This window comes from Aulonocara stuartgranti (assembly GCF_965226115.1).
Source record: "Aulonocara stuartgranti genome assembly, chromosome: 14".
NCBI classification, from domain to species: Eukaryota; Metazoa; Chordata; class Actinopteri; order Cichliformes; family Cichlidae; genus Aulonocara; species Aulonocara stuartgranti.
In genome coordinates, this window is record NC_138950.1 from 3,769,640 (window position 1) to 3,785,598 (window position 15,959).

General features: G+C 45.2%; 1 protein-coding gene across 4 annotated transcripts in view; it reads left to right on the top strand.

Moving 5' to 3' along the window:
- The first annotated feature begins 296 nt into the window (after positions 1 to 296).
- actn4 (actinin, alpha 4) overlaps positions 297 to 15,959 on the top strand; it is a 55,812-nt gene continuing 40,149 nt past the window's right edge. For 3 of the 4 annotated variants that reach the window (XM_082503052.1, XM_082503053.1, XM_082503054.1), the window contains exon 1: positions 298 to 738. In XM_082503052.1, coding sequence (XP_082359178.1) covers positions 613 to 738 — 126 coding nt within the window. In that variant the 5' untranslated portion in view covers positions 298 to 612. Of the gene's footprint in view, positions 739 to 15,959 lie in introns of all 4 variants that reach the window. The other variant, XM_082503055.1, reaches the window with a different exon arrangement.

Below are 15,959 nucleotides of genomic sequence, written 5' to 3' on the forward strand. Positions count from 1 at the left end.
AAGTGACACAATACAAATGAATGAAATTGCAGGATTAATAACAAGGTAACGTTTCAACTCATTGTAGGGTGTCTTCCTCTTTATTAAATGTATTGAAATTATTACCAACATAGAGTGGTCTTGCCAACAAATTTTGTGGGGAGGCCAGTGCCCCCACTATTTCCCCATTGGTGGCGCCCCTGATTTGCAATCAGTGCAACAGGAAATAGTAATAACGTATAATTAATTTTAAAGAAAGTAATCAGAGGAACGGTGACGCGCATCTGATTTATTTTGAAAGGCTTCACCGGAAGTGCGTCTTCTCGGTGGGTCGTGCTTGCCGGTGTCGGTGTGTAGGAGCGGCCGGTTCCTCCCAGCAGCCACACCGTTTAGAAGCAGAGCTTTTCTTCACACAGCAGCAGCGGCACACACCGGATATTCATCTCATTAAAAACACTCACGGCTGGAAGCGGCGAGAGAAGAAGGACTCTTTCCTGGCTCGGTTATCCCTCCCCGTCCCGCCTCTCTGATTTGGGTCGTCTTTGCTCTCCCCCCCCCCATTTTTATTTTTTATTTTTGTACATTTTGCCTGTGACAGTTTCTCCGTGGCGCACTCAGGTTTCTTTTGCTGACATGGTAGATTATCACGCTGCCAATAACCAGTCGACCGTCGGCGGGGCGCAAACGTACATGGAGCAGGAGAACGACTGGGACCGAGATCTGCTGCTGGACCCGGCCTGGGAGAAGCAGCAGAGGAAGGTAAGGCAGCCGAAGTCTCGGGGCCCAGCTGGGCCGAGTGGAGCCGGGCTCGGAGGAGGCGGGCAGAAAGAAAAATGGCAGTGGAGGAAGGATGCGATGGGGAGGTCAGAGACCGAGTGTGGGCCTCGGTGTAGCTTCACAAACCCCGCATTTACTCCCAGTGCTATTCGCCTTCTCTCTCCTCAGCCCGGGGGTCCTCCGAGCTCTACTCCTCGGTGCAAAGCCCCCCCACATAAGCTGGTTTCCTCCTCTCTAAATCACTGAATGAAAAGTCCTGAGTGTGTGTGTGTGTGTGTGTGTGATATTAGCTGCAGCTTTCACTCCTTCAGATGTGATTTTTTTCCCCCCCTCCTCTGAGTGGAAACAAGGCGCCACATTGTTGCAGAAAAATCCACGCTGTGATTGTGCAGACAGCTCAGCCTCACGATAACCGCACAGCGGACTTTACGAAGGCTTCGTGCAGGCGGCTCGCCTCCCTGGCACGCCTGCTTGTGTGGTTGGTTGGAGGCCGATAAAATTGTTGGAAGATTCGACCGATACTGTGGCGTTAAAGGCCGATATTCAGAGAATTTCAAGTTGAGGATTCTCAAGCATTTCGAGAGATGCTTCGGGTGATATGCGGGCAACTGAAATTCTTTCGCGGTTAACTTTTTCTCTTCTATCCTTCAGAGTGCTTTGGTCATTGCAGCTATTCTGAGATCGGTTACAAATGATTACATAGTGATTTGTAGATCCCGTGATGATCGAGGTTATTTAATCCCAAGCCACAGTGCTAAGGTGTTAAAATGAAATAAAGCTGAGCTGTCAGCAGTAATGCTGTACGAGCAGAGCACTTCTCTCTGGTGTGACAGTGGTTCTCTCAGCTCTGGACGCCCACTTCCTGAGCTGCAGATTTAAACCAGCTTTAGGATTATTCAGCAAAAATGTGGAGAAGCCAAATAACATGAAACCACTCAGTTGGCACCGTGAGTGCATCTGGCTATTCAGCTTCACAGATCACCAACACTCTGACCCCAATAAGAACATTTTGAGTCTTTTCAATAACCTGAAACGTGGTCCCCTTCCTGTCCACTCATCTTTCTCTTCTTCCTCCTCAGCAATGGCTGAGCTAGCTTTTTTATTCTTGAACTGCTTGATATTCTGCAAAGTGGTTATAAATGATGTTACACTAGAGCTGCTTGAGTATGGAAAAAATACAATTATTTTGGTTATGTAACATGATTAATCCTAAACTTAGTCTTATAATGATGTACGATTGCCCTCCCAAACTTGGATATAATTCAGATGAGAAGGTGTTGAGGGTGACAGCTGCTGCTGCGTCCAGACTAGCAGATGTGAAGAAGTTCAGCGGATGCACTTGATGTGTAAAATAACCCAAATTAGGTCTTTGTAGGGAAGAAGAATGCAGACAAACTAATCACTTTATACTTTCCGATTAATTACCCCGCCCTGTGATGCACCCGTGCTCTTACCACACCACTAAACCGCTCCCACATCAAATGCTTTACCTTCTAAATCTTCAGAAGGGAGCGGCGAGGCGGTCTAATGGAAGATAATTTGAAGTGAGGAATGATTAAGAGTATCTCTTTCATTGACTGGCTGGATGACTGACATACTTTTTGTTGGTGTGACGGCATGCCGAGCCTCGACTCCTGCATTGCTGTTAGGCCGCTCAGCATTTTAGTCATCGCTGACATCACGCTCCCTCCACCTGAGGTTAGGCGACTCTGTGCGCGCTCTGCGTGTTTGCCCACACATCGCACGGGTCAAAGTTTCTTGTAAAGGAAAACCTCTCCTACAATCATTAACAGAGCAGAGGCCTGCAGTACAGACCTGTGCTGAGGTTGGGTCCTGCAGTGGAGGCTGATGGGTATTTGGTTGATTGGGGACGCGTCCCCTTGCCAAACATTTAGCCAGAGTGATGGAGGTAGGGAGGGGTACAAGGGCAAATTCCTGTGGTGTATTCATTCAAACTCACTGTGCCAGTTACTACTCAAAAATGTAGATATGCCTCCCGCAAGCATATCGAGACAAATGGCTATAATGAGTGTGGGAATGGCTTGTCCTCCCTGTGTGTGTGAGGGGTGAGTCTGAAAGGTCAAAAACAGGAGCAGTGTGTCACAAGCAACATTTTCCATCCTGCTGCCTGCAGCCCATTGACAGTGTTGAGTGATATAAGAATGGAAAATCAGCTGGGTTTTTATTAGTTTGGCCTTTTTTTATTTTATTTTGGGGACACAGAGCAGCTCTACCTCATCGAGTCACGAGGACACTCAAACACTGAAACTTTTCAGTAATCCAGAAAAGAGAAACGAATGCAGGAGGTGCTTGAAAAGAAGACATTTGGCTTTATGCTGCACCAGAATAACTTGTTTCAGGACTCCTGTGAGAGTCATTTCAGCTCTTTGGCAGAAGCAGCGTTTGTCCTTGTAGCTGTCCGTTTCGTACATTTCTCAACACCCCAGAGTAGCTGGACCGAGCCCACGCAAGTCCAGTAAATTGCAGTTTGTTACAGACGAAGCTCCTCGCCTGACAAACGTGCAATTAAGTCTTTCTCGCTGCTCGGTCGCACGTCCAAACACGCCAAAGTACGCAGTGACGCCACCGAAGGCTTTTTTTATTGCCGCTGTGGCAGACTGCTCATGCAAATCCAGCTCCTCAGCGACAGTTAGGCTGCGCATACTTTTTTGTGTCACGTGGCAGGGAGGAGGCAGGGCCAGGTGGGTGGATGAGCTAACGAGGAAAGTAGTAAAGTACTTGGCATCACCAGAGAGGGGCTGTTCTTATTTATCGAAGTGATACTACTTTGAGGTTAATGGAAACTTGCCCCACCACTAGCTTTGGGATAGTTCACACAAAAAGGACAACAGCAGCTGATAAATGTTTTTCAAGTGAAAGAGCCGAGGTGAAGATTTCTTCTTTGCAAAGAGACAAAAATAAAGAAACCTACATGCCAGAGTTTCCTTTCTTCCCTCATCTCCTGTCAGGAGCTCGGAGCAGTGATTGGGAAATGTTTCCTCTCGTAAATCAGCTGTGGTCACCGACTCTGATGGTTATCGGAGCTTATTTTCCTACACTGACAGCCGTTTCAATCTCACAGCCAATTTGTACTGAACTGATTGTGATATGGATGCAGACTTTGTAACTGACTGAAGGGTTGTGGGCAGTAGATGGGGAATCATTTCCATTTTACAGTACCTGTCAGGTGGCTCATTGGGGTGATTTTATACCTGTGTTAATTATGCTTTTTATTTCTTAGACAAACAGTCCTTTACAATCAGAGTTGATGTGTTTCGGTGCAGATGTGTTCTGCAGTGCAATTTGTTTACAGTGAGCCATCCCCCCCCGCCACACACACACAAGTGCTCACATTAACAACACAAAATGCACACTGAGTTTTCTTCCATTGCTGGCAAGGTGGGCAGCTGGGCACAATGATAGTTTGTTCTTTTGCCGCCCACTTTCGCATGCTTTCTGTGGAGACTGTGTGGCTGGAAGAAGGAGAAGAAAGTTCAGATGGCCCGGTTTTGGCTCAGGACAAACTGTGAGTGGCATTTTTGTCAGGACAAATGGACCGAACAATGCATCCTGCACCACACTGCATGCAAAGGCTGCCAGGCTGCTTTTTCCCCCCCCCTCTCCCAGCCTGCCTTCCTGCTTCAAAACAACATTTAAAGGAATGAAGGGAGCTGAAAATGTCTGAAGGAGTCTGGCTAAAAAGCCTGTTTGTTAAACAGCCGTGGTCACTAGTATGGTGACCATTGTCTCAGTATGGAGACAATAAAAGGAACCATCGGCCTGGGGTGTGGCGGATATCGGAGGAAGCTCGTGTGTTCAAGTAGAGATCAATTAAAGCTGCTTTATAAGATGTCACCACCAAAAATGTGTTTTTCATGTTTAGGGTTTTCAGAGTTCAGAATAAACCAAGTGTATATAAGATCCAATTTATTATAAAGTATAATTATGTATACTGTTGGGAAATTCCTCTCTGTATTTAACCCATTCACTCAGTGAAGCAGTGGGCAGCCATTGGGCCCCCGGGGATCAGTGCGTAGGGACGGTACCTCAGGGTAGCCGTTCAGTGGATTCGAACCCCCGACCTTCCGATCATGGGGTCACCACTCTTACCTACTGAGCTATCCCTGTGCCATCAAGTAGGTCAGGGATCAGAAAGTGTTCTGATCTGAAATCAAACCATGATCTTATGCAGTAAAAACGAAACCAAAACAATTAGACTGTACTGTGTTGTTGTCTCTGTTACTATGTTGGAGGTGGGCAGCTGGTTACGCTGTCCAACTATAAAACCACAGTGAACCAATCAGGAGCGGAATATCTTATCTGACACAGATGCACTGTAGCTGTACAGGGAAGAAGGGATTTTATTGGCCAGTCCGAGTCTTCGAGTCTAAGTTTTTGGACACTGGGTGCAATTATGTCTCTTACATGGAAGAATTGATTGAATTATAGCTGTGGGATATTGGCAGAAAACATAAATATGGACAGTGTTCATAGCTGTCAATATTTGTTAAAGCTTTTGTTTAATCAGGAAGTCCCTTGAGAGTAATCCTTTGTTATATATATATTTTTTGGCCAAGAATGGAAATTATTACAAAAAACAAAACAAAGAAGGTCCAGCCTGGTTTGGATGTTAGACGTCTCGTATTTGCTCACAGTAAATGTAGAAAAGCTCATTTCTTTACGTGTGAAGGAGCTGATACAATAGTTTGCTGCCTGTTTTATGAATCTACGACTTTAGATTTCAGTGGATGATCTTGCTCGACATGATGACACAGGTTAGTGAGGTTGCTTGTCTCTGGTGGCACAAAACCTCTTCCTTGTTTTGGTCTCTAGTTAAAACGGCGCTGTTCCACCCCCCCCCAAACTTCAGTTTTTGTTGGAATTTCATTGTTAACACACATTCAATGGACAAAATCTTTAAACTAGGCAACACGTTCCCTTTGCAGAGAGACGCATAGAAACTGTCTTTTGGCGTCAGTGTCTTCACAAATGACTACGTTGCTTTTGGACCAGAGAGATGTTGGCGGTCTTTTTAAAGACGGCACGCTGTAGGTGCATCAGAAGAGTCAATGTTCATGTCCCCGTTGGAAAGTTGTTGTTTACAACTTTTTTTTATGTTTGTTTGCTTTCACATTTGCTTCCCGTCACCTGGAAAGTTTAGGGATTAAAAGTTTCCTGGTTAACTTTTATTATTATCATCATCATCATTAACCTTGAATGTTAAAAACTGCACTTACTAACTATATGAGAGGGTAACCTTTGCGCCCTCCTTTTATGACAGTTTGCATTGTGGCACCAAAGGCCACTCTGTGCTTATCAGTGAAACAGCAGCAGGTTTTACAAAATGTCAGGATTCGACGCCCTGTGAATGAGAGCAGGCTGGAGTTTGCTGCCATTCGCGTTATAATATTTAAAGAGATTATGAGCTCTGCGGACTTGTAAAGGGCATCTTTATCTTTTTTTAAATTTATTTATTTCTTATTTAAAGCGTAAACAGTCATTGGCCTGTAAAAGTAAGCAGCACTTAAGGTGGGTAGCAATAAAATAATGATTAGTGAGGCCTCGTCGTGATGGTCCTGGTGTAGTTTCAGTGCTCCGTGTGCTTGAAGCAGATGGATTAGTTGAGGCTGTAAATTTGTGCCCTCTTGTTTTAATCGTACATCCAGTTGACCTTTTCGATGGGAGGTGATGGAAATGCAGTTTTCAGTTATTCTCTTGCTACCAGCTGCTTCCAGGTCAGCTGTGGGAAAGGCCTGTGCCACAGCTGACCGTGACCCAGAATCAGCTTGTGAACCTGAACAACAAACCAGTCAGTCACGCAGACAGTCAGAGCGAGCAGCGAGGAATGTACCCCTCTCCGTTTCCCCCTTTGTCTTCCTCTCTGTTCTGCCATTGGCGGCGGTGAGAGAGCACGCAGGGGGAAACATTCCTTTGGTGGCCTGTTATAGCCTGTTAGGCCAGTGGGAGGGGGTTTTGGACTAAAGGGGGGCGGGGTGGCCTGTTTTTGCCTGGGATTGGGGGGGGGATTGCAGATGTGGTCGGTGTGGTGGAAAAGAGAACTTTCCTTGGGGGCAAAGGGTACTTGCTCGAGGGGGTGGGGGTTCGGTGGGGTGGGGTTGAAGGCAGTTACGATGTGGCGGAAGTCATGGCGCCAAAAAATATTTTTTGTAGAAACTGTTTTAACTTCATTGGCTGCACTTTGGAACCATTTAGTTTCTTTCTAGAGCAGCAGTCAAGTTCAAAGTGCAGATCAGTCATTGGCCGTCACATCATCCAATCAGCTGTGAGATCATAGCACCCGTGAAGCCCAGGGCTGCTATTGATGTTGGTCAGCTGTAGGCCTGTGTGTAGAGGCGGTGGAGTCTAATGTGTCTGTCTTACAAAGAGATCTCTTTACGGTCCGTTTGCCTCCCACAGTCTTTGTGTTTCGGGACTCGAGTTTGTCTGAATGTTGTGGAGACCACAAATCCCCGGGTTCAGTTTCTGGCTGACATAACCTCGGATCTCTTACTAATTGTGGCTGTTCACAAGCTTGCTTCTTGGCTATTGCGCATAGTTATGAGGATTAGTAAATAGCATTTCCCAGTGATGAATTGAAATTGGCAACAATGGAGACTAAGAATTTCCGTTTGGTTTCCTGCCAGTTTGCATGTTGATGGTCTTTAACTCGGAGCTTAGGACCCCCTTAAGTGCATCCTTTACAATGGGATTTGAGGGGAACGCACTGGTTCTCTGCAAGTTCTTTTATCCACTTTCCGTTGTGTTAAGCTGTTAGCAGTTCAAGGTCCAATATTTCTATTGACATCTAATCGAATCTAATGCTTTGCATCATGGTAAAGTTTTCTCTACACTACAATCTGATAGCTGTGAGGTGCTGTTTAGCCACTTATCAAGAGCACATGCAAAACCTCTGCAGATTTCAGCCTTGCTGTTTCAGTTCTGTATTTGACGAGCCCCCCTCAGCTTTGGGTGCTACTATCGTTTTCTTCCTTTTTAAATGAATCAGTTAATGGAAACTTCAGGCTGTGATCGGGGTGTGACTTTCTGAAACCCAAACCAAATGTGTGCTAGAAATGTCAACTGTCTTGCGATGTGACCTGTGCTCATTTAGCTTCTGACAGTTGGTGTCTAGTTAAAACACTCTTAAATGTTTCATTTCGCAAGACTAAAGTTCATTTGAGTAAAGAGTGGAGCTGAAAAGCCTCAGTGGTGGAGATCACTGAGCTTGTGGGCGTGTAAACGGTGGAATTATTAAATACTACCCAGTTGGAACATTTGTTTTGGGGAAGTACTTTGATTAGGGCTGTGGATTTAATTAGATTTTTAACTTGCATTTTGTTAGTGAACCAAACTGTTGAAGATAATCGATCTCAAGTCTCCAGTCCTGTGGATGAACTCAGACTCCACCATCTTGGACTACAGCTGGTGGTGGTCCTCCTTTTTCTCTGCAGTCTGATGAACTTGATGTAGATGCACATAACCCACTTAATTTCATCATCTGCAGTCGATGACTGTGATTTGACGGTGGGACACGACCAAAATGAGTCGTGTTCTTTTTGTACAAATAACAATTCTGCAACAATTAATTGATGATTTTTGATGAATGGGGTTCATGTTGAGCGGATCCTTGGTTTAGGGTCGTCACTCCTCATGTCATAAGTTTTGCACAGAGTAACACTGGATGTGCCTTTCCTCTGTTTCAATGTGTGTGTTCTAATGCAGACCCGGTGGGGGGGGGGGGGGGGTTGTTTGGAGGAAAGCAGCAGAAGAAAGGAATGTGTGTTTAGGTGTGTGTGTGTGTGTGTGTGTGAAGGGTGGGGGCGTCATTATATTGTGGGTCTTGGTGCAGGGGGTTGGGAGCAGTTAAAAAGTGAGGTTCCCCCCCCCCCCATTACCAGCAGAGCCCCATAGCTGTGGGCTCGTCTGTTTGAGGCTGCTGGTAAACACTGCACAGTTAAACACTAGTTCCTGATGTGCTCGCCCCCACTGCACAGCGGCTCTGCATGGTGCGTTCAGGAACCGGGGGCATGAACTGAGGAACAAACCGAGAACAGTGTGGTGTTGGAAAAAGTTCCTCAAACACTGCATCTGTGTTCAAGACCACAGTAATCTTAGCTCGCATCACCTCTGAATGCGCCTGATTGAGATTCGGCATCAGACAAAATCTGCAGTCAAGCCAGCAGTTAATAATAAAAAACCAAACATGCATCACCAAAACAGCAGCAGGATCAAGTTAGTTGGTGCTGGGTGACCCTGAAAACGTATCTTCCAATACCTGCCCTTGCTCCAGCATCTCTCGCCTGTCTCCATGGCTGCAGAGTGCAGGAAGCAGTCATACGCTGCCGTATCTGCGAGGCTGCACAGCGCTCTGCAGCCTCTTTATTTTTGGAAACAGCACTTCAGAGCTCTGCCATCATCCTGCACCGGTGAGGGAGCGAGAGAGTCGGAATTTGATGAAAATTTGATAAAAGAAATTGAGGAGCATGAAGCAAAACCTTGTTCTCACTGTTGCTATTTCAGACTGCCGTCTGCAGCCACGGAGCGGCCGACGCGTGGTTTTGTTTCTTACGTTGGAGGCTATAGTTGGATGTGTCTTAAGAGGCACTTTTAAGGTGCCATTTTCAGTGTGAAACAATGCATGTGTATATGGTTGGTGTTGCTTTGTCAGTGCAAAGAATTGCAGAACTAAACAAATATGCTTTAAAAGCTTCCTCCTTTTTCTTCCTATTAGTTTATTTCAGCAAACCTGACATTGCAGGGACTCTACAGATGCGTCATCAGCTAAAAAACAGCCTTCTTTTTATTTGTCTGTTTATTGGTGAGATCTGTGTCGCTCACCTGCCCGTGACTCAAATTAGCAGGTTGTTTTTAAAGAGTAGGTGTGATTCTTGTGAAATGGGTGATATTTCGGTGCAGATCAGACCTCAGCGTGTCAGCACTTGCAGACATAAGTGTTGGCTGAAGCAGTTTTCGCACTTGCACTGCAGCTCTGAACTTTTCTACACATTTCTTGACTGAGGTGCCCGTGGAAGTGCAAATGTCAGAGCAGAGGTTAGGTCCCAGTACAGAAAGTCAACGACTGGGTGCCTTCCTTCGTGTTCACTCACCTGAGCTGGGTGGAGAGTTTCCAGTAATGTGACTTCACAGAACACAGAACCTTCACAGACAGTAATGTGACTGTTTAAAGCAGATTATTTCCTGCTGTTCACTGCATGTGAGAAGGGAAAACTATGCAGAGTATGCGAGCCAGATTCTCCTGAAATTGTCCGAAATGTTTGTATGGAAATGGGTTAAATTTGTATTTTTCAGGTCGTCTCCTGGAGGCCCGTGTGGTCGTATGGCAACATCTGTTTGCAGCTGCTGTTGCCCGCTCAGAGATTACATCCAGGCTCCGATGACAAGCTTATACCCAAATCTGACAGATAGGTGGGGAGAGGGATTAATAGGCACATGATAGTCCAGATTGGCTGTGATTTAGGTTGAACGAATATGAACGAGGGTGTTTTAAATGAGACAGAATGCTAACAAATACGTTTTAAACTGCTCCAATCACCTTTGTTTACGCTCGGATGGATTTCATGGGGACTTGAACTAGAGCAGCTGTGCACAGCTGATCATCTTTGCTGCTTTCAGGTCATAATCTTAAAGAGAAAACGGGTCTTCCAATAATATTTTTGTTCTGTAGAATAATACCTGATGGAGAGCTGAATGTTTAGCCACACCTAAACAGGTTATTCTCCCTCCGGTCTGGGTGTGTGAGCGAGATAAGAAAACGCACACAAACACACACAGTACTAGTGTAGTAACAGAACGCGAGCTGGGATGGTAAAGCCTCGCGCTACATCTGGGTCTTAGACACACATCTGGATAGCATGTTTAGCTGGATTTGGAGTTTCCACTGCCTCACAGTCTGACGGCTGCAGAGCTCTGACACAATTAGACCGGCTTTAAAGAAACCGCTGCTGTCACCTGGACATGAATGACAATAAAGCATCCAGAGATTTAAACTAAGAAACTAAGCACGGTTAAGCTGGATGAGATGGGCAGCTGGGAAATTTTGTTTACTTTGATTTAAACCTTTGTTGTCCTCGCCAACATCGGTCAGTGCTGCTCGGCTACCTGAGAGATTGTGGGCTAGACGTTGATCTTAGTGACATGGCACACCTGCACCACGCTCTGTTAGAGTCCCATTATAGAAGCACAAGGAAGGCTCGGCACTAGCCTGGTTAGTTGTAGAGAGTAGATTGTCAAACATGAAAAAATGAAATGGTAAAAAAGTTACATATTTTTGCAGAGTCATTAATACACCTGAGGCATCCTAATCAGTGATGAGTGAACTGAATCATGGATGTTTTCTTGTATTTGTTGCCTTTTTTTTTTGTGGAAACTCTGAACCGAACTCGACCCTGATGGGGAATCACCCGATGAAGCTCTGCAGACATCGGTTAGTCTTTGTTGTGGTGTCGAGACCAGTGCCTCGATCTATGACTTTAAAAACTCAGTAAGAGGAGTGACGATGAGGCAAACAGAGCATGATTCAATCTAATTGTGCATGCGCGTGTTTGTTTCCTGCGCGCTTGTCTCCGATTTCCTCCGAGAGCTCCTGTTGTTTTATTTAACAGCTTTCAAACTGGGACACTGGGCGAAGAGGTGAAGAGGAGAACCCTGCGGGCACACACACACACACACACACACACAGAAGTGTCTTGCTTTCCAAGAAATGTACAAAGAGTTGACTCTGCTGGGATCAGTATCATTTTTCTGCTGCTAATTCTGACAAACCGCCATGCCAGTCCACCCAGACTCACGTAAAGCATCCATATAGCGTTTTTAATTTCTCATTGTAGCGAATGCATAGCGATTAGACAGGCACATGGAAATGACTGTCAGGCCTTTGTTATGCTTGGCGCAGAATTTTAAGGTAAATTTGGGACTGCTTGTACACCTGAAGCAGAAACCTTTCAGCGGGGTATCAGTGGAGCCTGTGTTGGTTTCAGGGCACATAAAAGGCGCATTAAATATTTACTGATTGTGCCTGGCCTTCAGGTTGTGGTGTGCTCATTTAAAGCGCGGGTGCTCGGTTCCCCTGATAATCCCGCGCAGCACTTTTCCTCTGCACTGTGATTCTCTGAATTTATTTCTCTTTTTTCCCCTTCTGTCTTAGCCAGTGTCGTTAAGGCAACAGAATCAGACAAAAGGAGAGACATTGCTGCTATTTTTAGGCCTTTTGGCCAATGGCTCTTCTAAATGTGTTATTTTGCATCGATGTGATTGTAGCAGTGGGCAGTGTGGGGGTATGCTTTTGCTCAGGCATCTTCAAGACCAGCCCGGGGCCTGATCGTAGCTTCAGCCTGTTCATGAGGAGGGTCCCGCCGAGAATCTGAGGCTAAAGCTTTGGATGAATGGAATGAACAAAAGTGGTCTGTGCAGTGGGGTTTAACTGAAATGAAGACTTTAAATTGGTTCCTGATTGTTCTGCAGAGAACAGGAGCAGAAGTGAAGATGGAAGCAGGAAATCATGTATTTTAAAGGATTATGTCAGCCTGTTAGTGTAAGACTGGATTTAGACTCGCAGGCAGCGAAATGCAGAGAGCTAAAGACAGATGGCTGATAAACATCTACTGCAGGTTCATTGTCAGTTTATGCAGCTGAGAAGTCGAGGCTCCAAACATGCTGCTGCTTTGGGCCTCAGGGCCTGAACTGAAAAGTGGGAAACGGTTAATCTTCTTTACTTTTTCTGCTGCAACTTAATAAAGACGATTTTTGGAAAGAAATATTATTTTTTTCAGTCAGATATGACCCAACATGTGCTCAGAAATTGTCTTTTTCCTCAGTTTCTGTGGTGACGATGCTCGTATTAAATAGTGAGACTTCAGTCAGTTTCATCTGATGTCACAGACTGCAGAAAATCCTTATATGGTCATCTCAGGCAGTCTTAAAACCCCACCCACCTGCTGTTTAAACCTTTTTATGATGGACAGCCAATCAGAAAGAAGCCTGCTTGAAAGACAAGGAGTTAAGATGCCTCGTTTCAGACTGGAGTTCTAAATGAGGATTATTTTGATCTGTGAATCATGCAAAGCTACTCTAGAGTCCAAGTCTCCTTTTAATAGCATAAGCATGGAGAAATAATCTGTTCATTGAACTTAAAAATGCAGTTATCGATGTAAAGGCCTCAGCTGTAAAGAGCAAAGACGATGGAACTGCAGCTCCGAGTTCACTTCTCGGGAGTCGTAGTAGTGAATAAAGGGGAAGGAAGGCTCTGAGGTTTGTGTGGTTTTTAAATATAAAGTCACTGCACACGCAAACAGTCAGACGAGTCCTCTGAGTCAGGCCAGAGAGACAGACGGATACTGTGTCTGTGTGTCACCCCTGCGTTAATGGACCAGATGGCGGGCAAAGAGCGGAGGGAATGCCTGCAGATCAGGCCGACTGTACGCTGAATGGAAGCACACAACAGGGAATAATTGGCCTCCAGTTTTTATCTGAGCTGTCACATTAGCAGCGTTAAACGTTTGTGAATAACGCACACTTGTCTTCATGCACGCTTACAATTATTACATACAGAAAACAGAAGCAATTAAGTAGTTAGAGCGACGCTAAATCAGCAGGGGGCCGTCTTTTTCTCATCACTTTGTTCTTAAAGTATTTTCAGCTGTCAGTTAACATATGAATCCAGCTGCTGCAGTGCACAGTCACACCACTCGCCACTCGCCGCTGGTCTCAATGTGGGTCAGGGAAGTCCTCTGCGCCATCGGCCACGAGCTTACTATCCTGTCTGATCCAATCAAAGCTGGCCTGCAGGGGATTATTTTAGCTACCGTTCCCCCCCAGTTAACAAAGATCCCTCTGTTGGCTCTCCTCTGAGTCACAGTGCTGTGGGAGCACACAGCAGCATGCACGTGCAGTTAACACACATCAGGATACTCTGGAGTAGCTTCATAGTGGCATAGCTTTATATCTGGTGTGTGTGTGTGTGTGTGAGAGCTGTGGAGACACGAGGGCTCGATTCTTAAGCCGCAGCATTTCCTGCTGAACTCACGACCGCAGTATCACAGCTTCTCTGCTGACATTTTAGCGCCTTTCTGAAGCTGAAGCGTTATTTTTACTTTCAGTCTGGCAGCCATGCAAACATGGAGCGGTGCAAATTTCCAGATGTTCTGCTTTGTAAAACGACAGGAGGACAGAAGTGCAGATATTTAAAGAGCAGAATAGTTTTTCTTTGGACATCAGGTCCTGAGATGCGTTTTAAACCTTCTAAAAATAAGATGCTGTACTCTTGTGTTGCTTAGCAACAGCCCTTAAGCAGAGCTGTGGTGCTAATATGGCGACCGTGGTAAGCTGCATGACCAAAGTATGTATCAGGATTTCTTTATTGAATTTTATAACAGGTTTTAAAGAAACTAGCTTATCAGCAGCTGTGATGCCACTTAGTCTGCACCAGCAGCATCTCACTCCCAAAGGGGGCACGAAGGCTAAAAAAACCTCGAGTATAAAAATCTTACATCATCTTACAAACAGCTTTCTCACCTTCAGCCTCCCACACACTCAGACTTCATTACTGTACAAATAAATGTGTTGCAGACCTAAAAAATCCATGAAATATGGCAACATTAAGAGTAAATTGTGATTTCAGCTGCAGCCGCCCATAAGTACAAAAATTTAGATGTGATTATTTTTGATCTGTGTCAAAGGTCGTTCAAATCTGAGAAGCCACAGAGAGACGCAAGGCTTAGTTCTTACAAGTGAAGCGGAGGAAACCAGATAAACGCTAACACAGCTGAGGTGCAAACGTTCAAGAGGAAGTTCAGCATCTGGCTCTTCTAGCGTTTTCATCCCAGGCAGCTTGGACGTGCAGCACCATCGGAGCATCCTGCTCGGAGCTTTGATATGAACGCTGTGTTAAATACTATTTTCCCCACAGGCTAAAGAGATGTTACAGTTTGAATGTCTGTGTAACTGAAGGATCTGGCCATGGAGGCTATATGAAAGATGGGCGTAGTCGTCGGTTTGAACTGTGATTTTGTTTTTTTTATTATTTATCTTTTGGTGCTGTGATTTTCAGCAGCGTATGTGTTGATAAAGCCAGACGTGATCACATTTAGATTATCAGCTAATGCTGGAAAGCTGCATCCACAGACATTTGTGCTGCATAAAATTTAAATCATAGAACTTCAGTCACCAAATCGTTTCGTATCGTTTGTTTCATTGCATGTTTCCAAAGGCTCCAGCACCACAAACACAGCCCGGAGCTCCAGTTCAGTGCTTTGAAGTTGCCAAGATGAAGCCTATCAGCCTTATCAGCACCACCTCTCAGTCAAAGCAACTACACCCATAATAATCTTTTAGTTTTAATTCTAGTTAAACAGCTGACTGTTGTTAGGAAGATGGTCTCCATAGAAACCAAACCGGGTTGTTGTAGCAGGCTGTAAATGTGTTTATTTTCACTGTAAAGTTTTAATACGGGAGTCTGTGGGGACTGACTCAAGTGGACAGTAGAGGAACTGCAGTTTCTGGCACATCATTCATTTCTCAGAAGGTTGTCGCTCGTGTCCGGCTCCACAGAATAATCCACTGTTAACAGATTTGACTCAAATGCGTTTTGTAAAAACTGAGTTTGTTTTAAAAGAGGCGTCTGATTTTTGCATACAACATAATCCTAATTTGAATGAGTGAGTGTTGATTTTGTACACAGTTCTAATCAAGCAGCTTTTGTCTGCAGACAGAGAAAGTGGTCGAGAGGATCAGACTGTCACTGATTCACTGTCTGCACATCCTGGCTGCTCCATAGCTGCAGGACAAGTGGGGGATGCTGTAATATGAAAGTCATTTTAAAAGGATTACATTGAGTTTTCGGAGCCCCCTCCCAACAGACCCGACCTGTGCACAGTGGTAGCTGCCTTGACTGAGCCCTGCACCCTGAGGGGCTCAGAGGGGGGTGCTGCGTCTACTGTGTGCTGGTGTGTTTTTTAAGAGCTCAGCCTCACGAGTGTATCTGGGGCATGAGGATCACTGCATTAAATCAACTTAAGGTTTTAGGTTAGTGTGGGAGGAGTGTGTGTGGATTCATGATCACCACTGTGCAACCATTTTGGGTTTACAAGATGTTGAACTGGGCAAAGACATAAATCCAGAGAAGGAGGAGCCGAACTTTCTCTCACAATAGTTTCTAGATTTAAATGAATCGGTTAATATAGGTAATT